General features: G+C 38.1%; 1 protein-coding gene across 2 annotated transcripts in view; it reads right to left on the bottom strand.

The window, feature by feature from the left end:
• Positions 1 to 25,519, bottom strand: part of LOC125482847 — a 112,001-nt gene that overhangs the window by 47,092 nt on the left and 39,390 nt on the right. For both annotated transcript variants that reach the window (XM_048595418.1, XM_048595417.1), the window contains 2 exons: positions 12,103 to 12,225; positions 3,525 to 3,755 (listed from right to left, as the gene is read on the bottom strand). In XM_048595418.1, the coding sequence (XP_048451375.1) occupies positions 3,525 to 3,755; positions 12,103 to 12,225 (354 nt within the window). The remainder of the gene's footprint in view (positions 1 to 3,524; positions 3,756 to 12,102; positions 12,226 to 25,519) is intronic.

Genomic DNA, 25,519 nt, shown 5'->3' with positions numbered 1-25,519 from the left:
GTTCATTTGATCTCCAAGTGGGTAACTCCATTTTTATCTCACTGATATTCCCCTGATGATCTTCGTCAATGGTGTCTGTGTGGGATAACTTTCCTTCTCTTTTTCCTTTGTTCTGAAGAGGGCTTTCTCTCTAGCCTGTTCCACGTTTTCTGCACAACTACTATAATTAATTGGATGTACTCCCTGCAGCTCAACCACTAAGTGAGGCCTCAACTTCACATTCTCTTGGCGTGTCTGAGAATTCCTTTGCACCCCCCCACCCTGTTATTTCACCAAGGAGGGATCTGTTTTCCAGGTGGTGTCCTTTCACCTTTTGTCACCTTCCCTGACCCTTACTTGTCTTCTTTTATAGCTATTGCCATAACTCAGGCTCTCTTAACTACTTTAGGCTCTGACTTGAGCTGTTCTGATACTGCTAGACTATCTTTAACTCTGTTTAATTCAAGTGACTCTTCTTGGAGTCACTCCGAACCTTAAAGATTTTATTGTCCCTGGAGGCTTCTGAAACTCTTTGAGTTCCTGGTCTCTGAGCAGCTTACTCTTCTTGAGCTACTACAATGCCCATAAATCTTTTTGCCTCCAGTAAGGCTCTGAATTTTTTGGTTCCCAGCCTTTCTGCCACTTGCTGCTGGCATTCTTTCCACTTGCTCTGGACTGTTCTTTTCTATTTGAGGGAGATTGCTTACTGCCAGGCAAGTCAGTTCTCACTAAAATATTTATCCCTGCCATTGGTAAGCTTGCATTTACCCTCATTGTTACTCAACTCACAACACCAGTTCACTCTCTAGGTAAACTTTAATCAGCATTTGTTACCCATCCTTTATTCCCTTTGAACTGAGTAATTTGCTACGCCACTTCACAGGACAGGTAATGGCCAACTACATATTGTTGTTGGCACTTAGTCACATGTAAACCAGCCAAGTTAAGGATGGAAGATTCCCTTCCATAAACAACATTAGTGAACTAGATGGGTTCTATAACAATTGATGATTGTTCCATAGTCACTATTATAAAGGTTGCCTTTCAAACTCCAATTTTATTTATTAATTAAACTTAAATTTCACCAGCTGCTGTGGTGGACCTGGGTTCATGTCCTATAACATATGAATGCACGCCCCATAAATGTGGTTCCTTCACCAGGGCCACTTCATTAGGATTCTCCCTTCTTAGCGCAAGATGTCCGAATTTAAATTTCACTTCTCTTTCCCATTCACTTCCTAGGAATTTTCTCTCTTCTTTTAATTCCCGCCTTTCTTTCTCTTTTTTTCCCTTCCTCCCTCCTTCTCTTTTTCTTTGTATGGAATTCTCTTTCCTCTGTTTATGTTGGAATTCCTGTCCTAACCTTAGCTGTTCCAATTTTACTTTGTATGTTTCATGATACTCAGTTTCTCCCTAGATGTTTTGTCAGCCATTTTGCAATTTCTATTTCTCTACCTTTCGCATGGAGCTCCACTGCCATATGCCTCACTACCTCTTTTAATTACTCCAAGGACACTTCCTTTAATACAGCAGGACAAAATAAATTTAGAAAAATTGAAGTATTGTCAAACACAATAACGTAGACTTTTGCAGCATTTTCTGAATAGCATTTTACGGAATAATTTATTTTTCGCACTCCAGTTCTTTTGTTCACCTGTGGGACTCCAAGAACTCCTTTTTTAAACCCCTCCAGTTGTCTGCAACAAAGGTTTTAAAATTATTTTTAGCATACAGCTATATCAGGCTTAAATTAAAATGCAGTTCTATAGTTAAAAAAACTTACATAAGGTTTTCTTGATTGAAAGGAGCAGGAATTTTATGACTTACTTTTCCCAAGAAAATAATAAACTGTGTCACCCCCACCACCCTCGCTCCCACTGCCCCAACATACACACAAATACAGGTATAAATTTAAGAAGGAGAGAACATTTAGGACAAAAAGGAGGAGCAAGAATATGCAATTTACAAGTCCTTAGAGTTCCTGATGTGTTAGGCTTAACATGAGACTACACTTGTTTAATTGATGACTTACATCCTCCATGGTACCAAAATTTGTAGCTATCTTAAGAGTTCTCTATGAATAAATATTTCTCACATCTGCTGAGAACAAAATAGGGGGACAGAGAGAGAGAAAAACAGACAGCAAGCACAAGCCATTCAATTTTGCTGTTATGAATCTATCATCTTTCTCACTCCTTTGTCCCAAAGTAGTTTCCTGGAATACAGTTCATTTGTGAATTCCCATGTCTGGCTTTTTTAAAAGGCTACATTATCTGCAGGTAACCTTTATCCCACAAGTGAAAACCCCAGAAAGATGCAAGTCAAACGAGAGACACAGGCCTGAGTAAAGGCAAAATACTATACATGGTAGAAATCTGAAACAAACTCCGAACATGCTGGAGAAATTCCACAGGTCTGGCAGCATTTGTGGAGAGAGAACCAGTTCCAAAAAAAAGTTATACTGGACTTGAAATATTAACTCTCTTTCTCTCTCCATAAATGCTGCCAGAGTGCTGAGTTTCCCACGCATTCTTTGTGTTGTTTGACACAGATTAATGCGACTGGTTCAGTCATTTTAAAGACATATTAATGTCAGTTAAGAATGGCTTTTATTTCATTTATTTGTTTTTCTTGAAAGGAGAAAGCCAAGAGGAGACGTGATGGCAGGTTTCAAAATCAGGAAGAATCTGGACAGAGTAAATAGGGGATCTGTTCCACTTATAAGAGGATCAAGAAACAATGGCTATATTTAAAGTGTAAAAGAAGCAAATATAAGTGAAAAAAAATTCTCACACAGCGAGTAGTTAGGATCTGGAATTCACTACCTGGAAGTGTGTAGAGGCAGGTTCAACTCAAGCATTCAAGAGGACATTTGGTGATTATTTAAATAAAAGCAACATGTAAGGCAATGGAAGATTGGCACAAGGTCAAAAAGCTTAGAGAGCTGATGTGGACATGATGGGTGAATAGGCCTTCTGTAGTGTAACACGTCTGTGATTTATTGATAGTTTTACAAATTGGCTCAATCTGTGCTCAAGAGTTCATTGCAGCTATGTGAAGTCAGTATCTTTAAACCATTTTAGTCCATGTTCTTGTATGAAAAATCAGACGACGGAAATAAAATGTTGAAAGTCTTTTGTCAGCACTATCATAATACTTATTTTGAGGTACATTGTTAAACAAACTAGTTACATAAATTGAGAAGAGATCCTGTGCCTCAAATTTGACCACCTTCAATTTTACAAACCAATAAAAATAGCAGACTTCCTGCTACTCCTCTTATTCTAACAATTTCAATAGTAACTTTGGTTTTATGTCAATTTCAGAAAAAAAAATTCCCATGAACTTGTTGCATTCAAATGGCATCAAAATACTTTCTCAAAGAGGTCCACACAGAAAATACATTGACAAGGTGAAATCAAAATCCCATTTCAGAACAACATAACATTCCAAATGATTTAATATCACTTCCAACCATGAAACAACTAGAATAGGTCAAGTCATTGTTATACAGAAAAGTTGGCAATTCAAACAAATGCACTCACCCAAGGGGCAGAAGGCATAATCAGTGTGAGGGTCAGCAGATCAATGCAGCAATCTTCCAGTGATTGGTTGCATGTAACCGCCTGATTTAGCAACCTGGCATAGAAAACACCAGGAAGGATACGGTAAACTTGATCATGAGATACTTGGCCAGGTACAAGAATAAGGTTCAGTGTATGTTTGATTGCATTCAGATGTCTGTACAGCCGGCAGAGCTTTGTTTCCAGGACAGACTATAAAACATTGAAATTAAAAATTAAAATGTTATAAAATTTAATGAAAATCAAAACACAAGAATTGCTGAATGTAGACACAGGTTTGGATAGCTTGTTCACCAGCTAAGACAAGCGAACTGAAAATATAATTTAAAAAAAAAATAAATAACAAGCAGGAAATTGCATATCGTAGGTATCTGAAACAGAACTAAAAAAGTGCTCGAAACACAACTGATCAGACAGTGGTTGTAGACTGAACAAATGAGTTAAGACTTCAGGCATATACAATTTCATCAGATGGTGAGTAGTTTACTTTGCAATTCTGGCACTTTCTTTTGGCAAAAGTAAACTCCTATGGGAAAGATGTTTGTAACATGATGCGCCAATAATTCAGTGGTTACACTAATACTTTAAGCGAATAAGTAAGTGAATTTAAAAAGCAAAAGTGTCATGGCCACAAATTTTTCATTCAACCTAAAAGAACAATTGCCGGAAAAAATAAATTAACAAAAGTGACATATAAAAAGAATGTATAGACTTCCGTAGTTCTGAATGCTCACCAGTGAATATTTTGCTGAATAATTTTACATTTGCAAAAACAAGCTGCTTGAATGGAAGTACGGGGCAGAATTTTCCCTTCTCGAAAACAACATGGGCATTGATGAGTCAGTTGGGAAAATATGATTCCACCCTTGGGTGACTGCACAGTTTGCACGTTCTCCCCGTTTCTGCATGGGTTTTCACCAGGTGCTCCGGTTCCCTCCCACAGTCCAAAGATGTTGCAAGTTAGGTGGATTGGCCATGCTAAATTACTCATAGTATTCAGGAATATATAGGTTAGTTGCATTAGATCTGGGAAATGCAGAGTTACAGGGACTGGATAGGGGGATAGCTCTGGGTGGGATGCTCTTTGGAGGGTGTGTGTGGACTCATTGGGCTGAATGGCCTGTTTCCACATTGTACAGATTCTATAGATATGGCAAGATTAGTAAGTGATATTCTTGATGTCCGAAACGTCCAATTTTCTGTCCAAGGTTTTAATGACAAGATGGAAATTTTGTTATTGCATGGCGAGAGGACTATTTGCATATATAAACATCTCATAACCTAATCTCATTTATATGGAGTTTCCTATTTTGCCTAGCAATTCAGAGAAAATAGATGGTGACAATTCCTGACATTAAGGTCTGAGCAGATACCTGGCAGTTCCAGCTTGCCACTTGCTTCTCTGGGCCTCTACTTTGGCCAGTGTTCTCCAAAATCTCAGGGCACTGAACAATATATTATTATGATGTTTATGAACTTGGATTTGAAAGTAAACGAAAATAGGGTCTTGGCTTTAGTGCTGTTTGCTTAACAAGACTCTTCTCATTAGATCAAAAGGTGACTACTCTCACATAGTTTTCCATGTAAGCCCCAAAAGAACCCACACATTTAGACAAGATGGACAGCAACACACACAACAATCTAAAGTAAATTGCTCTATAGATTACATACACATTTACATGTTTTATTTTACCTTTGTATTAATCTAAAAAAATTCTCCCTTGCAAGTGTAAATAACGTTAGGGATGGGTGACAATTAAATATGTACTAGGCATTCTACAGTAAAATAGTTTTTTTCACATTAAGGACTTTGTCTAAAGATAAATTGGAAAACATATCGATGAACTTAACATGACCTGTATTGCTTTGCAGTGATGTTCACAAGGTTCACCACTGAAGAAACACTTCTTACAACAAGATCTTACAACAAAGTTATGCTCATGTATGGCATTGATGAATACACCTCATGATTTTAAGAACATGTATATGCTAAAACATTTTGATAAAAAGCATATTATAGGGTCATTGGGACTGCTACATAGAAAATACAATGGAGAAACAGGCCATTTAGCCCAACCAGTCCATGCCAGCATTTATGCTCCACTCAAGCCTTACCATCCTTCCTCATAATTCCAGTGACATAACCCTCATTCCCTTCCCTTTCATAAGCTTATCTGGACTTTTCTTATTCATCTCAAACATTCCCTGTGGCACTGAATTATACATTGCCATCATTTGCTAGGAAAGAAGTTTCTTCTAAAACTCCTCTGATTTCTTTGTGACTTATATTGATAGCCTCCGGGTTGTACTATTGCTACAAGTGGAAACATTCTATAACTGTATGAAAATATTTCATAATTTTATAGACCTCTATTAGGTATCCCCTCAGCCTTATCTTTTCAACAGAAAACAGTCACAAGCTATTCATATAGATAAATTACATCTATTACATTAAATGGTTCTCTAGACATATACTATTGTCCTTACTAAAAAACAGGCATCCACATTTTCTAGGTAATTATTTATTGTGAATTATAATACTTTGTCTCTCCTCCAGATTGTTTTAAAATTCAAACTGTCCAGGTTATATACTCTTTTGATAGCTTATTTATTATACATCCTCTTTTTATTTTAAATGTTTTTGCATCACTACCGTAACCTTATAAAGCTTTGTATAGAATGATATTACTTTGTGTATAAGTTCCCAAGAAGGATGAACGCTTTCAAATGTGGCACAGTCAGTAATTTTCCTGGTTGGCACTGTCAGCAAGGAACTTCATCTGCCAGCCATGAATGTTGAAAATCACAGGCATGTTGCACTTCACTTCCCCAATGAGCAGCTGGCAGTCAAGATGCCTGGCTGGCAGCAAAGTTTCAGAAAATCTATCCTCATATGTTTTGATGATGCTGGAGCAATGGAAATGCAGAGAGGAATGCAGAGACACAGCCAGCTACTTTATTTATTTTTTTTATTAATACATACTTTTGCAAATAACTATATTGTTTTAAAGATAATTTCTGTGAGTTTATATTAAACTCAAATGGTTTTATCAATCCTTAATGAATTTTCTTTAATATATCTTTACTTTTCTTTAATATTTCATCACTTAACAAATTCCAAAGTAACTGTTGGCAGAGATAAAAGGCCTTCATTATTTAAAAGTTAGCTAAAATGTTTAATTTGTAATTATGCTAAATAAAACTGTAATCTGTTAATTTGCTGTGAAAATTCATATAATTACATTTTTTTACACCACAAGAATGTCGACATCACTGGTCACTAATGATTTAATACTGCTCACAAAATTCACAGTAAGGCCTCAGAAACTGGGAACTGGCAATAGAACTACAAGCTACATCTTCAAAAGTACTGTTAAAATATAAAATACATTATTAATACTTTTCTTTTGCATTAATACAAACATTACTAGTTCATTTGATAATCTAAAATTGACAGTTCAGTTAAGTCTGCTTTGATTAATGATAATTGAGAGGGCTTTGTCTTTGCATCAGTCATGGTTGGCTCTGCTCCCTTTCTCCTTCTCTTTGGAGGAAACTGACTGCTGTCATTTGTTGAATGTGTCAAAGAGGGATGCAGGAATTTAATGACCTCAACATCTGTTCTTACTGGTTACAGAATGTTTTATGTTATAAAATGGGCATCAATCCCAGGCAAGCACATCACTGAAATATGTTCCTGTACACCACCATATGGTTCATGGTGATATTTATACACAATCATCATGATTTTTCCTTATGAATGCCCATAGTGAGACAAGATCAAGCATCACCTTCAGATGAATTGGAGTTAGAAGGCAGAAAATAATTGGATCAAGGCATGTAGATACCATGTAGAAGAAGTTCCATTTTAAAGTAAAAGATTCTGCCTGTATTTTATATAGTACTTTGATATTATGGAATACAGTTAAATCACAACATTTGATCAATTTTGAATGCCAATAAGTAGATTTGATTGGAATACGGACATTTCTGTACAAGGTCTCAGCATGATCACTGGTGGGAAGGTGTAGATTTATTGAAGCAAGTTTCCAGCTGAATCTTCAATGACCCATGTCTGTGGGGTTGGGAATAGTAGGACCTCAAAGTTAGGAAAGAAATCTTGCCAATCTGACCCCATGGCATGTTCCCATCACAGGATCCTGGAGAAGTTGAATTGCTGTTTGCAATGGTAACCTGCCAATTTGCAGGCAAGCTCCCAAAGATAACTGGGTTTTTGAGCTAGTGCAATGGACGCCTGTCATGTTAGGTGGCTCCAAACTATTTGGAAGTCTCCATTCTAAAAGTTATTTATAACTGCAGCAGTAGTCTTAACTGTAGGGGCTCTACTCTTATCCCTACCTTCCTGGCCTTATTTATCTGATTTGTGGTCGCGATCAGGAATAGATGTGTCTTAGGTCCTTTTTGAATAGCTCTGCACCTCTCATTTTTGGCAGTGTGGCCGTCAATCTTCGACTTTTGAAAATTATTCATACATGGGATGAATAAGACAGCATTCACTGCCTACTGCTAATTGCTGTGGAGAAGGTGATGGTGAGCTGCCTTCTGAACTGCTCTACTGAAGGGACACCCACATTGCTGTTAGGAAGGGAGTTTCAGCTTCTTTGACCCAGAAACAGTGATAGAGTTCCTAGTTGGGATGCTGTATGACCTGGAGGGAAATTGCAGGCAGTGTTGATCCTACACATCTGCTGGCTTCATTATTCTAGTTAGTAAGAGATCATAGGTTTGGAAGATGCTGTCAAATAAGGGCTGGGGACTGTTGATTAGCTTCCTACTGACCTGCAAACGTTGGGTGCCCTCCCACCAACATCAATTGTATGGCAAGTCCTCTGTCTGCAAATTGATCAATCCAACAAAAATCGCAAAGAGAATATCAAGCTCATGCTCTGCAGGTTTGAAGCCTCGCAAGAAAAATGACTTCTGGTCTTGACCCTTGATCAAGATTCCTGGCCAGAAGTCCTACATTCTTTATACTTCCATTACAAATTCCTTTGTTCACATATATATAATGGACACTGCCCAAGAAAGTTGTCATGCTGTAATTACATATCTCCGGTAGTGGAGCTGTTTTAGTTCATGTAGTGGTGGGTAGGAATACTTATAGCATAACAAATTTGCACAGGCAGTTTCTATTATAAATTTGGTCAATGACATTTATGATGAAAAGAATTGACAGGAAATGTACAGATAAAATAATTGTTAATTTATCACTATTTACGGACAGGCAATAAATGCTGGCCAGCCATTCATGATCCATGAGTAAACAAAAACAAAATCTGCATCATTACATACGCTCAGCTGGTGAGAACTGTTATGTTCCCATCTTCTCTTGCTTTATCTTCTCCCAAGACAGGAGGTCACATCTATTATTAAACTGTATCTTGAATTTTTCAAACTTAAACATTTTTAACTGGTTGAGGTGTTAACTGCACAGACATTTCGGTTGGGAACATCTTGTTTCCTGTATATGGGTGAATTGCTGTACTTGGTGCAGAAAGGCCGTCTTTTGGCAACGTCTGTGAATGGGTCCAATACTAATGACATTTCCTCAGTTTCAGAATCAAACAACAAGCAATTAGCAATTTATAATCAACTATAAAATTGACTTCATCAATAAATATAAAATGAACTCATGAGGACTTAATACAAGATTTTTTAAAAGTGGGAAGTTTCTCAGCCGCTTTTTTTTGTTGATAGCCACTTTTTTGAACAATAAATTAAGTAAACCTAAAAAGTTTACTCACTTGCAACATCATAATTTGCAAATAACAGAAAATACACAAGAATAATAAATTATTCAAAGTCAAGGAAAACTACAATGACTAAAAATTCTTCCTGAAAACAAGTTTTAACAATGTTTCAATTTTATATTCTCCCTCTTTTAGGATATTTTAACCATTTTCACCTGGGTAAGTAGGCATACAACGTATCCACAGGTTTCTGTCAAATGCAATTACCATTTGGGTGAGCATATTGATCTTCTGTGCTTTGGACAGCCATTGTCACAAAATGGTCAGAAATATTTATATTCAACTGCTTCACTCTGTGATACTTAAACATACTAATTGTGTACAATTTTGGTCTCTTCATTTGAAAAAAGAAATGAAATTGTTTTAAAAGCAATTCAAATATGGTTCACAAGACATATTCCTGGGATGAAGAAAGGTTAAATAGGGTAGGCCTATGCCCTTTGGAGTTTCGAAGAATGAGAAGTGACCTTATTGAAAAATATAAGAAACTGAGAGTCTAGTACAGGTGAACAGCCAGAAGATGTTTCCTCTTGTGGTGGAGTCTTAAGAATAAGATGTTTTAAGATTTAAAGGAGGAAAATTATTTTTTTTCTCAAAGGGTTGTAAGAGTGTGGAAGGTAATAGAGGCTGGGTATTTAAATTTATTCAAGGCTTTTTAGGGAGACTTTTAATTGAAAAGAGAGTCATGGGTTACAGGGTAAGGACAGGAAATTGGAGCTGAAACCACGGCCAAATCAGTCATGATTTTATTGAATTGTGGAGCAGATTAAAAGAGCTAAGAGGCCTTTCCTGCTTCTAACTCCTAGACTCCTACACTTAAAAATGGCAGTTCTTGCATCAATTCTTTATTTTTTTCACTATAAAAACTTACTATTGGAAAATTGCACAGAAAAACGATGATCAAGTTTGTGCTCATTTGAAAATTAATCTAACATTGAAGAATTTTAAACCGCAACTGTCAATGAAAATGGTAACCATTGGTAGAATGTAACTTATTGCCCATGTAAATACATATTAATATTTACAGACTGGGACAGGCTTGGATTCAAAGATTAATCTATGAGTTCACATATTATTGGTGCACAAAAATTAGGAATTTAGTTTATATACTAGTATTAATGCATGATATGATTTTTGACACACTAAAGTATTCAAGTTACCATTTTTTCACAGTAAACCACCATTTAATGCTGCAGTGTTAGGGAGGAACAGCTGCCTACTGCTGAACTAAGTCCATGCTCATTCCCCATGGCATTTTCTTTTTAAACTAAGCTGCAGACTAATTGGAATCTGGTAGAATGAATGCAGCAACTCAACATGGACAAAAGTCCTTTCCAATAAAAAAATGTAATTCTTTACACAAAGGATAGGCGGGATCTTCCAGCTGTTGGGAGGAAATCACATTAAAAACTGGCTTAATTTTTTAAATCTATCATGTAATTGTGAGTAGCAATGTTCTACTATGTTTTTAAAATGCTTCACTCTCTCCAATGAACCTTTCAACAATTGCTAAAACAAGAAAATCTGTCACTTTAGGGGAAAAAATTCTTCGCTCTCTGGATAATGATATAAAACAAGGAACTAATTAAAGCACAATATATTGTTTTCAGACAGCATTGGAAACACTGGAAGTATCTAGAGCTGAACTTGAACATTTGTTATATTTAGTCAATAAGCAGGTGTATGACATGATAGAGTGCACTTCATAAATAATTTAACTTGGGAATAATTTACAACTTGATAGTCAAGATACAGGTTGAAATAGTGTACTCAAAAGTGCGATCTATAGAGACTGGAAACTGTCACTGTGAATTTGTTCCAGTTGGAAACTGACAGGTCAACTCCTTGACACAGGGAAAAAAAAAGTAATGCACTCTTCCACCCAATTTTTATGACGTACATAATGTTTTTTCATCAGACACTTCAAAGTCACTGCATCTGCAGTTAGTATTGAACACAGAAGAGCTGGAAAAATTGGATTCTATAAAAGTCAACAGCCATAAAGGTCACAGACACAGCTGCACAATCTGAGCTGTGCCTCCAACATTCAATTGTGATTACTGTCATCAATTCGATTCTACCCCAACTAATAGGAGTCCAGTAAACTCTGCTGTGAAGCTCTCAGGCAGGCATGTTCAGGGAGTAATTCAAAAATTTAGATTGTCACTATTATTTGTTTTCTGTGGTGGTTAGTGAAACAGCTGCATGTAAATTATATACTCCAAAAGAAGAACTGAAAGACATGCATGGTTTTAATGATTAATCCAGTGAGCAACATTGTACAGTGCTTCCACTTGAAAATACATGATAGATAGTGAGTGAAGATAGGGAGGAATGTGCAAGTGATTGGAGTCTAAGGAAATGAGAGTTCTGCAGAAATTATAAGGCTAGAGACGCTTTCAGAAATTCTGAGGAATGATACCATGAAAAACATAAGAATGGGAATCCTAAATTGAAACTCTTAGGAGACCAGAAACCAATGAGGTCAGCAAAGACAAGAGTGAGGGGTGCAATGGCCTTAAATATAGGTGTCACAGTTTTAGATGAGATGAATTTACAGAGTAGGTTGGATAGTAGGATTCCCAAGAAAGCACAGAAACTGTTAGAGAAATCCAGAGATGGAAAATAAAAATATTAATTGTAGATCTGCTTTTATTCTCATTTAGTTCAATTGTTATTGATTTTCTTATTCAAGTTTTCAATGTTCAACAATCCAGTTTAATAATGATTGACTGGCTAGTACATCTTAGATTTGCATTTATACTTACCACATACTGAAGGTTCAGGTTATCCGTCTTGCCATAGCAAAGATCTAGGAGACTCACAGGTTGGTTAATCAGGTTCCTTCCTGACATTAGCCACATCATGGAAAGGTTTTCAACATTTGCTGCCTAAAATAATTTAAAGAATATATGTTCAGAATTAATATCACTGGATTTTAATTCCAAAGATAATAAAGCACAACAGTGCATGCATTGCTATGGATTTTCAGTAAGTAGCATAATAAAGTGGCTTAATAATCTAAATTTGACAACCTAAGGCTGTAGAAGTTCTAATTTGCAAAATCTTTTCCAGAGGCAATCTAACATTTTATTCACTGTCCTATTTCATAAAATTGACTTTTTTATAGGCAGAGTGACAACAGCAGTTAAACCAAATCAGCCCACTGAATAATTACATCAAACATTTACAGAACAAAATGCAAAAATCTGCTGAACCTTCTGCTGAGTCCTCCCCACAGCATGCAATGCAGATATGGTATTGATATACATGTCTGCAAGATGGGAAGGTACAATAATCAGGTTTACGAAGAACACTGAATTTCTAAAATTTAAACCTCACAAGATTTGAACAGAAACGCAACAGAAACAATAGCAATGACATCTTTGGGTTTCCACATGATGTCTTCAGGAGACTGGCTACTAATGACTTAAAATATTACATGTTGAAAGACAAATTCTAGTGAAAATTTACAACTCTGATATTAATTCCAATGGCTATTCTATAATGAATCCTCCTGCCACTCAGTTTTTGGTTTAGAGGCAGAACTGTCTTGAAGCAATTTTCAAAGAACTTCTTCAAACTGCAGGACAAAGATAAGAATATTCACACCTTTCAAGAAAAAAGTAAGCATTCAATTCAGCATATTTTCTCCCTCAAACGTGATCCACGAAACACAGAGAATGAAAGCCTGCTTGCTCAGTGCCTGCTGGAAAAACATTTAGAAAAGTCCAAGAAGAATGGGTACTGTTTCCAATTATTTCTCATGTTGCATTCCAGTTTTTATGTGTCAACAAAAGGAAAAGGCAAAACATTCATTAAATTGGATCTCTACCCCTTTCTACTCAGATACACAAAGGGCTGAGAATTAGTGGCCAAAGACAAAAAGGTCAAAAAAATCTTTTGCAACAATGAATTGTGTAATTACAGCACTTTCTGTACTTACTGCAAAAACTTCCAAGCTACTCCAAATGGGAACAATTATTAGACTTCGTGTTAGTAGAAACATTTGTCTTCCTTTTGTTTCCTTTCTGTTACTATCAAGTAAATGGAACCAATGCCATTGTCTTCAGTATCCATGGTAAACTTCATTCCCAAACCATTGATTTCATCCCTTTAGAAGGCTAAATCAAACTGTTCTGATCCCATGAACATGTTCCAAAAAACGTAGGTGCCCTTAATGATGACGCAGATACGTAACTCTGTCCATCCCTACCCATGTCTCTGTTCATTAGCTGCTGAAACCTCTCCCATGTCTTTCTTACTTCTAGATTTGAATATTCTAATGCATGCCTGGCTTGTCTCCTATGTTTTATGCTCTGTAAACTTGAGGTCATAAAAAAATTAATATCTCTAATCACACTAAGTTCAGTTCCAATCGTAAACCCTAATATCACTTGTATACATTGTTTCCTGATTAAACAACACCTACACAATAAAATTCTCATTCTAATTTCTAATCCTTCCATGGCTTTGTCTCTGTCTCTCTCTACACAATCTTTGCTGGCTTCATGCCCACCTAGACATTTCAATTCCTTAAATTCTGACCTCTTGAGCATCCCTGACTCTAAGTGCTCCATCACTGCTGGCTGAGCCTTTAGCCTCAAATTCCCTATGTTTTTCTTCTCATTTAGTTGTGTCAGCATTACAGGTTAAAGTCCACATTCAATGGACATTAACATGAATACAGCTAGCTAAACTAGCGTGCCCAGCTGAAATTATGGGATGGTGTTTTCCATTTTGAAGGTAAAGCACAGTGAGAGGACCAGTTTGCTGGGGTGGACATCAAGCTCCTCAAAGCTTTGGAGAAAGTCTTTAGACTGGCCGGAGAAAACCGGCAGCATTCCTGTGAAGAAGGGGAGACATCAATGGATGAGCAATAAGTAATACTGCGCTTTGTTCTTAGATGAACAACAACTGAAACACATTGCTTTGCATAAGCTTCATGCTACCTTCAACAATTAATTATTCTTCTTCTCTTCTGCGGGCTTCCACTACCACCTACAAATGCTTAGCAAGGAAGTGCCTCTGAACCACACCACCTCCGAGGAAGAAATGTATGAAACCTCAAAGGACGTTTGCAAGACATTCACTTGTAGCCTCCAGTAGCACATATCAGACGGTGCCTTAGCTGTGGCATATTCAGAGGTGCGAAATGATAAGAAAATCACTGACATGTGTCTGCTCAGCTAATGAATGAAGAAGGACCAGAAGTCTCTGACACTCAGAGAGCTGTCAGAGGTCAAGCCTATAGCCAAGCCCAGGAAGAAGACATGCCTCTATACTTAGCAATAACAGACAAGGTCAATCAGCAGAGAGTATCACGGCAACATCATGCAGATGTACCAGAATTCCTCAGGAGGCTGGGATGAGAGATGGAGGAGTCTATCCAAGTTCTAACTACTGTAGTGGTCTGGTATGCAAGCATGTTTCTGCCATGAAATGGTGGTGCCTGCCAGATGCAGGTCCAATAAAACACTCAGTGGATGTCAGATATGAGCTAAGACCTATACATCAAAGCTCTAGCCATAGACGCTTAGCATGAATAGCAAAACAACAGCAGGTCAAGGCACAGTATGTAGCCAATTTGCCAATGGGTGGTGCGAGCAGGCACCCATAACAGCAGGCACAACTGTCAAGCACCCCAGCAGCTCCTTCTCAGGACGCTCCAGAGGTGCCCATCCCCTCTACTTATGACCTCAATGCCTGCAGCAGCTCAAGTTAAGGACGGTGAGCCTGTATCTGTGCTGAAGATTTTGAGTGCGTCTGGGTGCTCTAGGCCCAAAACCTCTAAGGGATAATTGCCCAAATCTTCAAAATCACCAGTGTCACACGCAACACTTCCCTCCACTCTAACTGCAGAAATAGGACTTGAACCCAGACGCAGTGGGAGAGAAAGCAAGAAGAAGACATTTTAAGGGCACATCAGTGGCAAGGGTGCTCAACCATTATATCTATACTGTACTTCTCTAAGTACATATTCACTTACACAGTATCTGAAGGTGGTGGATGAGTTGCCAATCTTGCAGAAAGCTTTGTTCTGGATGCGAATCTTCTTGGCGCTGTTGGAGCTGCATCCACCAGGCAAGAAAGTGTCCAAGGAAGTTTCTTAAATCAATATGTAGAGGGCTGTACTCCGGAGGATGCAACACTGGACTTCTTCTTAGGAAACAAGGTCAGGCAAGTGACTGAAGTGTCAGTCGGAAAGCACGCTGGGTTCAGCAATCATAACTCTCTTAGTTTTAACATAGTTATGGAAAAAGACAGGACAGGTCCAAAGATTAAGGTGCTAAACTGGAGCTAGGGCAATTTTGGGGCCATTAGGCAGGATCTAGCAGAGGTCAATTGGGTGAGTCTGTTTGAAGGAAAAGGAAGGACTGGCAAATGGGAGGCTTTTAAATGTGTGATATCAGGAGTCTAGGGACAGTATGTCAGGGTGAAAGCAAAAGCTGGCAGGTTTAGGGATTCCTGGCTGATGAGGGATATTGAGGCTCTGGTCAGGAAAAAGAAGACATACCTTGAGTTTAAGCTATCAGGCTCAAGTGACTCCCTAAATTGTTTAAGGAAGGTAGCAAAGACAAGCACAGGAAACTACAGGCCATTGAGCCTGACATCAGTGGTAGGCCAATACTGGAGAGGATACTGAGGGACAGGATCAACCAACATTTGGATAGTCAAGGTCAGATTAAGGATAGTCAGCATGGATTTGTGTGTGGGATATCATGTTTGACAAATCTTTTCAAGTTTTTCAAAGAGGTAATCAAGAGGATAGATGAGGGTAAGGCAGTGGATGTTGTCTGTATGAACTTTAGTAAGGCCTTTGATAAGGTCCCGCACAGCAGGCTAGTCATGAAAGTTAGGTTGCACAGTATCCAGGGAGAACTAGCTAATTGGATTCAAAATTGGCTCAATGGTAGGAAGCAGAGGGCGCTGGTTGAAGATTGTTTCTCAGAATGCAGGCCTGTGACTAGTGGTTGCCACAGAGGTCGGTGCTGGGACCATTGTTATTTGTTATTTACATAAATGATCTGGATGTGAACGTACAAGGCATGATTACTAAGTTTGCAGATGATCCAAAATTAGGAGGTATCAATGATAGCAAAGAAGGTTATCAAAAATTACTGAGGGATCTTGATCAGATGGGGAAGTAGGCTGAGGATTGGCAAATGCAATTCAATACAGACAAGTGTCAGGTGTTGCACTTTGGAAGGTAGGACTTATACAGTAAATGGTAAGGTCCTGAGGAGTGTTATGGAACAGAGGGACTGAGGAATACAAGTGCATAGTTCATTGAAAAAAGCGTCACAGGTGGACAGGGTGGTGAAGAAGGCATTTAGCATGCTGACCTTCATCTGTTGAAGCATTGAGTATAGGAGTTGGGACATTATGTTACAGTTGTATAAGTCGTTGCTGAGGCCTCATTTGGAGTATTGTGTACAGTTTTGGTCACCCTCTATCAGGAAAGACATTGTTAATCTGAAGATGTTAAAAAGAAGATTTACAAGAATGTTGCCAGGACTAATAGGCCTGAGTTATAGGGACAGGTTGTCCAGGATAGGACTTTATTCCTTAGAACATAGAAGAATGAGTGGTGACTTTATTGAGGTGTATAAAATCATGAGGGGCATAGATAGGATGAATGCATATAGTCTTTTTCCCAGGGATGGGGAATTGAAAACGAGAGGGCACGGGTTTAAGGTGAGAGAGGATAGATTTAACAAGGACCTGAGGGGCAACTCTTCACATAGATTGATGCATATATTAAATGGGCTGCCAGAGAGAGTGGTTGAGGTAGGTACAATAGCAACATTTAAAAAACATTTGGATAGGTACATGGATGAGAAGGGTTTAGATGGATATGGACCAAACGCAGGCAATTGGAACTAGCTAAGTGGGCACCATGGTCAGCATGGACCAGTTTGGGCCGAAGGGCCAGCTTCCATGCTGTATTACTCTATGACTCTATGATTCTAAGTGGAGAGTATTCTATCACACTCTTGACTTGTGCTTTGTAATTGGCAGACATTCATTGGGAAGATAGAGGGTGAATTACACAGGGCAGGAATTCTGAGCCTCTGACTTGCTTTTGCAGTCACAGTATTTATATGAATAGTTCAGTTCAGTTTCTGGTCTACGGTAATCCCCAAGATGTGGACAGTAGATTCAGCAATGATATAATGTCAAGGGGCAATGGTTAGATTATCTCTTGTTCGTGACGGTTATTGTCTGGAATTTGCGAAGGACAAGTACTACTTGCCATTTATTAGCTCAAATGTCTTGCTACATATGGACATGAAATGCTTCAGTATATGAGGAGATGAAAATAGTTCTGAACATTGTGCAATCAGTAATCTTGATCTCATGGTGATCAGCAAAGCAATAAAGTTAAGCAGCCTTAGAAAATTTAGAGATTAGAGTGCAAGTAGAGGAAAGGCCTACAACTCAGTGCTTTATAACCAACAAAACATGCTTGGCACACAAAAGGTTATACTTTAAATACAGTCCCCTCGTCGTTGCTCACACATACTGATCCAAAAGAGAGAGTTCTTCAGGTCAAAGGTGCACAACAGTCTGACAGGCAGCTTTCACCATTACCTACATAGTCATTACCTACATAGGATCTGGAGTTACTGGGGAGATATTATTTGTTAAATTGCCCAAGGCAGGCTTGACTTGGAAAGCAGGTGCCATCAGCAAGGTGAAAAAGAAACTAAAACTGTAGTTGCAACTCTTGCAAGATGTTTGCAAACTACACTATCTGGAAGTCGGCAGCCAGATATCTCATTTTCTCTCAGTCAGCAACCATGCTCAGGGATGTCCTGCCTGCCTGACTGCCTTGTGTTCATGGCCACATTAAATCTTTGATATGTCCCCATGTTTCATCATTCGATCTCATCCTCCTCAACCAGCAGCTCATAATCTGGCACCCCACCTGACAACCACACATCAATACTTTGTACAGGCAGCTAAGGCAGTGCATGCGCAGTACACAAATTCCCATCTGCCAGAATCAATATCAAGTCTGTTCATTCTGTTGTTGTGGTTGTAAGCCGGAGTCCTATTGTGTTCTTTTTAAAATGTTTAAACTATGATATATTTTAAATACATCTCCGCAGGGGTGCACTTAGAAAAACATTAAGGGGAAAATTGTATAATCCCAAAGTTTGATTTCTGCCAAATGGTGTGAATTTCTCATTGCTGCATTGGCTATCACATGGGATATAAAATGAGGTGATGGTTGGAGGGGGTGGGGCAGATGTATTGCACTCCTTTTTGCATCCTGCTCACATCATATTTCAAATTTTAATTCAGACTAACTTAAACCCAGTTTTTAACATTTTAGCAAAAAACTACATGACAAAATTATTTTCTAAACTTTCATTCAAATTTGCAAATTTGGATTGAAGATTCACATTTCAAGTCGGCAGAACAAGTGGTTTGCTATTGCTCAGATCCTGACAAAGCATTTGCTCCACCATAAGTTATCTTCTATCAAAACTTAATCTAAAATCAACTAACTCCATCTTGTCCATAAGTGCCAAATCAGATGTGCAGAGTGTACGAAAACTGATTTTTTTTTCAGCTGAATTGTATTTTTTTATAATTGCCAAATTAAACTGATTATTCATAACTTTGACCAAGGAAAATGGCTACCAGACATAAATTTGCCTTATGATTATTTAACAACCTGGCAAAAGGATGACCTAGAAAACTGTCAGTTTACTACAGGGGAACCTCTTCGTTGTCTTCTGGCAATGAATATATTCCTTCTAAAAAGGAAGAATTAACGAACTATTTTTAAGCATTTCACAAAGCAAAACTATACCAATAGACCAGTAAAACATTCTTAAGAATTTGGTTTACTGAGATAATTTTGAGTTAGTGCTCTTTGTGAGAAATCTCATCAACTGTGCAAAATAGAAATAAAGTGCACACCCCCTAAGAACTGTTATTAATTTGTGGATTAAGAAATGTTTGTGCACTGCATGTTTATGCAGCCCACAACTTCAGTTTATGCTGCTCACCAGTGAGACATTTTCTAGAAGCAGTCTCAGAACATTTTCTCTTGCATACAACTATAACTATTTATTGTTAAAGTGAACATACTTGGTTTTCAAAGTGCTGATGAATTAAAAATCAAGGAAGCTGTTCTATCATTTCTGTTTGAGGCACCTAAGTTGCAATAGATTATTGCTTGATTTAAGAGAAATCCCTTTTCTAAGGCTTGTCTTCAAATCAAGATTGCCATCTGGTCCGCAGCTCTGTGCTTAGCTGTGGTTCAAGCTCTCAGGAGACTCACTTCTTGAACTCTTGCTCCCAACTGGCAAAAGGATGAGCTAGAAAACTGTCAGCTTACTACAGAGGAACATCTTTGCTGTCATCTGGCAACCACTGCCTGAACTGTACATTGACTGCACTGTTACAGTTATCACATGCTGTTAAAAAGTAGCATGGTACAAAGTACAAATCAGGAAGTTACAATCGTCACATCTGTTCCAAATTCTATAAATAACTAATGTTAGTTGTTTGCCACTTGCCTTTATGAATTATCATACAATGTCACTGTTACACCTCGAAACACGAATTTTGTTGCATCAGATGTCTGGTAAACCTTTTATTTTTCTCACAACCTCATTTTTCAGTATTTCAGTACAAACGTGTTATTTGAAAAGAAACAAGGGTCAGGACCAAAAGATTGACAGAACCAGAATTTTCAGAGTAGATAGGTGCTGAATGACTGGTGCAGAAATGCTGAGCTGAAAGGCCTCTTTCTGTGCTGTAAAACTCTATGACTATTACAAGCCAGAAGCATGCTGGAATATTCATCACTTGCCTGGATGAGGTCAGCTCCAACAAGACTTAAGAAGCTTGACACCATTCCAGAGAAAGCAGTCCAATTGAAGGGCACCATATAGAACACCTTCAACATTTACTCAATTCATCACCAATGGACAGTGGCAGCAGGTTGCACCATTTACAAGATGCAGTATAACAACTCATCAAGGCTCTTTAGCCATCACCTTCCAAATCCTCAACCTTTACCACCTAGAAGGACAGGTATTGGCATTCTCGTGTTTTGGCTGAATGTTTTGTTCGAAATCTGACAGTTGTGCTCCTATTTCCAGGAGCTAACTTCCTCATGCTGTGGGTGATTCATAATTATGTTTGCCAGCTTTGCCCCCCTACTTTTATGTCCCTATGAAGTCAGCAGGATGCTTCGTTTCAAAATTTGTATTTTTTTTAAAAGTCAGACTCTAACGAAAAATGGAACTTGGGTTGGGATGTGTAGATTAGGTGAAGACCGAGCCCAGAGAGAGAGAAAAAAAGTTAGGCAGACAAAGGGATGGTTGATGGTAGGCCAAGGGAGGAGAAAAGCTGATATTGAGGACAATGAGTAGTGAAAATGGGCTGGCTGGCTTTGCTTAAAACAGCCCCAGTCATGACAGGATTGGGGGTGTAGGGGTGAGTAAAGGACATGAAAGGAGATGTTCAGGCTCTAAAATTATTGAACTCGATACTGAGTGCTGAAGGTGGCAAAGTCCCCAAGCGGAAGACGAGATGCTGTTCTTCCAGCTTGCACTGAGGCTATGAATTACTACTTCGGATGAATTAATCATTATCTATCAGTTCAACATGACATTTAATTACAGCTATTTAAGGATAATTGTACATGTAAGTGTAAATGTTACCACTGTTGCTGGTCCTGTTGAAACCTTACACGTTTTAAAATACCATTGGAATAGCCGAAGCATTGCTGAAGATTGCTTGTCAGTTAATTTAGTTTCCAATCTTTCCACCACTGACACACAGTGCCTACATCATTTACTACAGCAACTCACCACAGCATTACAGAGGGCTGTGACTTCATTCATAACTGAACAAAGCAGCAATTTTAAAAAATCACATGCCAAGTTAAAAAAAAACTCAATTCCTACTTGTTTCGAGATGGTATTTTCTCTTTACTGAAAATCAATTAAGGCACCAAGGTTTAACTGCTGGGAAGATTTGCTTAAATGTCAAGTTTTCTTATTCATTACTGACATATATTCCTGAACATTTCTCAAAATGCTGACCTGGATTATCACAAGATGCCTATATGGACTGGAGAGAGAGATATGTGAAGCATTTATCTGCATTAAGAACAGAACTACAAACTCTTAGAATGTGGCCATTTGGATAATGAAGTCAAAGATCGTGCAAGCTCAAGGCAACATTTCTAATGGTATAAACTGGAATAGTTCCCTCCACCTACTCTTAGTCCAAACAGTCTGCTGTTCAAAGGTGATACAGATCCAGGACCCAGTGGGAAAGTTATGGTTGAAACAAACCTGGCCAAGACAAGCCTCTCCAAGACAACAGTCACTCAGGGAAGTTGCATGTGCTTTGTATTCTCCCCATCAGAGCACCACTAACGACATAAACTGTTACATAAAACTGCCCACGTACTAGTCAGCATTAGCTCCCTCACAACACCATTCTCTCTTAAAATGGGGCCCATCTCAGTCCTATGAACTTCTTTAAGTACAGGAGTAGCCAAAACCACAGTTAGAGAAAGAAAGGCACATTTATACAGCAATATCAAGAAAGAGTGGGGTAGCTTTGGTTCACATTGTAGGTTGACGTGTTAGTGGACAAGATAAATGTCTCTCAATGGCTTCACATTAGTTGGAAGCAAATCCAAGGTTACAAATATTGAATGTAAAATAATAATGAAGATCAACTCCAAAACACATTTTTTAGTCGATGCATTTTTTAGTCAAGAAATTTCAATTTAAACTTTTATAATTTTCCGGGTGCAAAAACCTCCTTATTTCCACTGATTGAAGACAATTCTACCAGCTGTATCTGATACTTCTCAGTGTAAACTAGTACATTGTGATCATAAAATCAAATACATCGAGGCAGTGATCTCAAACATTACATATGCGGAATTTCCAGTATCCCTCAGGTAGCATCACTAAATAACCACATTTATATCAGACCATAATAGCAGTGGAATAGCAATATAATGGAACACGAATACCAATACAATGCAAAATGCATTGGGAAAACAACACTAATTTGTTAATCACGGAAGTGTTAGTGTAGAAGGAAGTCATTCAGCCCATCATGTCAGGATCTTAAAAAGTCAAGAAGCCTGCTCAGCATGTAAACACACTGTACAAAATACTTCAGGAATGTAATTTCATGTCCACGCTTTTTCTTGATTAGTAACATGGGAAACAAAATGAATGATTTCATTTCTTGAATAGTGATTACAAGCTTTTCCTACCTGTTCAGATGAAACAATATGGTTAACTTAATATGGAGTAGTTTCATGGTTATTTGAGCAATGTAATTGTAAGTGTGACAGACATGTTTCTTGCTTACCACTTAGTTGTGGAATGGGGAAATTTTCTGCACACTGCTTTATATACTAGATGTAGGACCTGAATTAAACTTGAGATCTATAGGTTACATTCCAATATTTGTTTAAAAAATAACAAGCTTTACTATCTATTCAAACAAAAAGTTACAGATGTGCTACGTATGGTTATTCTAAGACATTAAATTTCATCTTGGTTCTAACAGATTATATACTTATCACAGACAAAATAGGGGCAGCACAGTGGCTCAGCGGTTAGCACTGCTGCTTCACAGCACAAGGGGCCCAGGTTTGATTCCACCCTCGGGTGACTGTCTGTGTGGAGTTTGCACATTCTCCCCGTATCTGCATGGGTTTCCTCCGGGTGCTCCGGTTTCTTCCCACAGTCCAAAGATGTGCAGGCTAGGTGGATTGGCCATGCTAAATTGCCCATTGTGTTCAGGGATGTGTAGATTAGGGGAATGGGGATGGGTCTGGGTGGATGCTCTGAGGGTCGGTTTGGACTTGTTGGGCCGAAGGGCCCATTTCCACACTGTAGGGATTCTAAAAATCATTTTTTAACTGCCAACTTCCCAACTCTAAGACTGACTCCCTGCTGTTAACCCATTAGTCCAAAATATTGACTTTAGAAAACCTCCACACCTCAATATGGTGCACATATGTATATATTTTCAATGCGCAATACATTGATTCCCAATGAGTGGATTTAAATTGTGGAACACATTCTATCAATCTACATTATAAATAAATCTATTTTTCTCTTTCAGTGCATATAGTGTAACTCAAACAATTAACAGAAAAGAACTGCAAAAAATAAAACATTTGCTAACTGCTAGGAATAAACTATCTGTAAACTCTGTCACAAATTAACTGGGAAGGGAACACTAAGAATCAAATTCCACTGTTCCACAGGCCATCACAAAATGTATAATTGCATAAAATCCCAATGAGACCGCCAAAGTGACCAAATTGCCTGACTGACTGCTAGAGCAAAAGCAAGACAGACCTGGTTACATCAGCAACAGAAAAAGAAAATTTTTTAAAACACACTTAACTTTATAAAATTACAATACATTAAAACAAGAAGTAATGATTCTGTGTAGGATTGCTGGAGTAAGCAATGCTTTAAGTTGAGTTATGATATATAAGAGGTACATTTGCTGCTGAGCAAACTTATGGTGAAAAAGCCAACAATTAAGTTCAACATGGTTTGGAAAATCCATAATTTAACAATTTACCCAATCAGGACATTATTGTAAATACCATTAAACAATCTGTTCAGATGTACCAGTTTTCTGAGTTTTTTTTAAACTGCGTCAATCGCCTGTCTTTTCACAATAACTCTGCACATGTTTCTGTTTAAAATAATCATTTAGTGCCTCTTAAATGCCTCAATTGAACCTGCCTCCACCACACTTCTGTCCATTGTATTTTATATCCTAACTAATCGCTGCATGAAAAAGTTTGTTCAAACATCTCATTTGCTTCTTTTGCCCTCTGGTTCTAGATCTATTTAGGAGTTGGCAGTTTCCTTCCCGATCTACTTTGTTCAGACCCCTCATGATTTTGAAAAGTTCTATTAAATCTCATGAAAGCCTTCCCTTCTCCAAAGTAAACAGTCCCAGCTTTTCCAATCTTTCATCATAACTGAAGCATCTCATCCTTGAAACCATGCTCGTACAGCAGCACTCCAATGCATTCACATACAGAGTGTGGTGCCAAAAACTACATAATACTCCAGCTGAGGACTAACTGTGTAATATATAACTTGATTATAATTTCTGCGCTCTTCTAAAGTATAGAGTATTCTAAGCCGAATATACTTTATACTTTAACTGCTCTATGCTTTAACAGCTCTCTACCTGTCCTGCCACCGTTAATTACTTATATTTACACATAGGTCTTCTTACTCCTGCACACCTTTCAGAATAGTAACCCTTACTTCACACTGTCTTGCCATATTCTTTGTACCAAAGTTTATCAAACTTACACTTCTGTGCAATGCGGTCACCCAATGAAACTGTCAATATCCTTTTGAAGTTCTACTGTTCTCCTTGTACTTTACACTTCTCCCAAGTTTTGTGTGCCAATAAAATCTGAAAATGTCTCGTCCCTGCACACAAAGATCTATATCACTAATAAGTACCAGGAAAAGCAAGAGTCCCAATATCAACCTCTAGGAAACTCCACTGGCAAACATCTTCCAGTCTAGAAAATACCCATTAATCTTTATTCTGTCTTTTGTACCCACTTTACAACTGTCCATATTATTTGTGACCTATGTTTCTCATAAGTCATTGTACGGCACTGTTTTGGATGCCTTTTGGAAGCCTAAATACACCACAACATGGTCCTGGTTCTCATCAACCCTTTCTATTACGTTTCCAAAAGTCTCCAGCAAGTTAGATAGACAAGATTTTTCCTTAAAATATCCATGCTAACTCTTCTAAATTAACCCATATGTTTCAATATGACTAACAATTCTATCCCAAATTATGTTTTTTAGAAGCTTCTGCACTATGGAATTTAAATGGCCTGGTCTGTCATTGCTGGGCCGACCTTTACAACCTTTTTTGAACAAGGATGTAACGTTCAAAATCCTCCAACCCACCCTAAATCCAAGTTGAAATATTAGCGCCAGTGCTTCTACAATTTCTATTCTCGCTTCCTTCCATATCCTTGGATACATCTCATCTGGTTACAGTTCCTCATGAACTTTAAGTACCAACAGTTTACCTATCAATTTTATCCGCGTATCAATTTTAAACCCTTCCAATGACTGAGTTTCCTCCTTTGGCACCATGGCTTTGACAGCATCT

Source organism: Rhincodon typus, chromosome 3, assembly GCF_021869965.1.
Source record: "Rhincodon typus isolate 14 chromosome 3, sRhiTyp1.1, whole genome shotgun sequence".
NCBI classification, from domain to species: domain Eukaryota; kingdom Metazoa; phylum Chordata; class Chondrichthyes; order Orectolobiformes; family Rhincodontidae; genus Rhincodon; species Rhincodon typus.
This window is presented reverse-complemented; position numbering and strand designations above follow the sequence as displayed.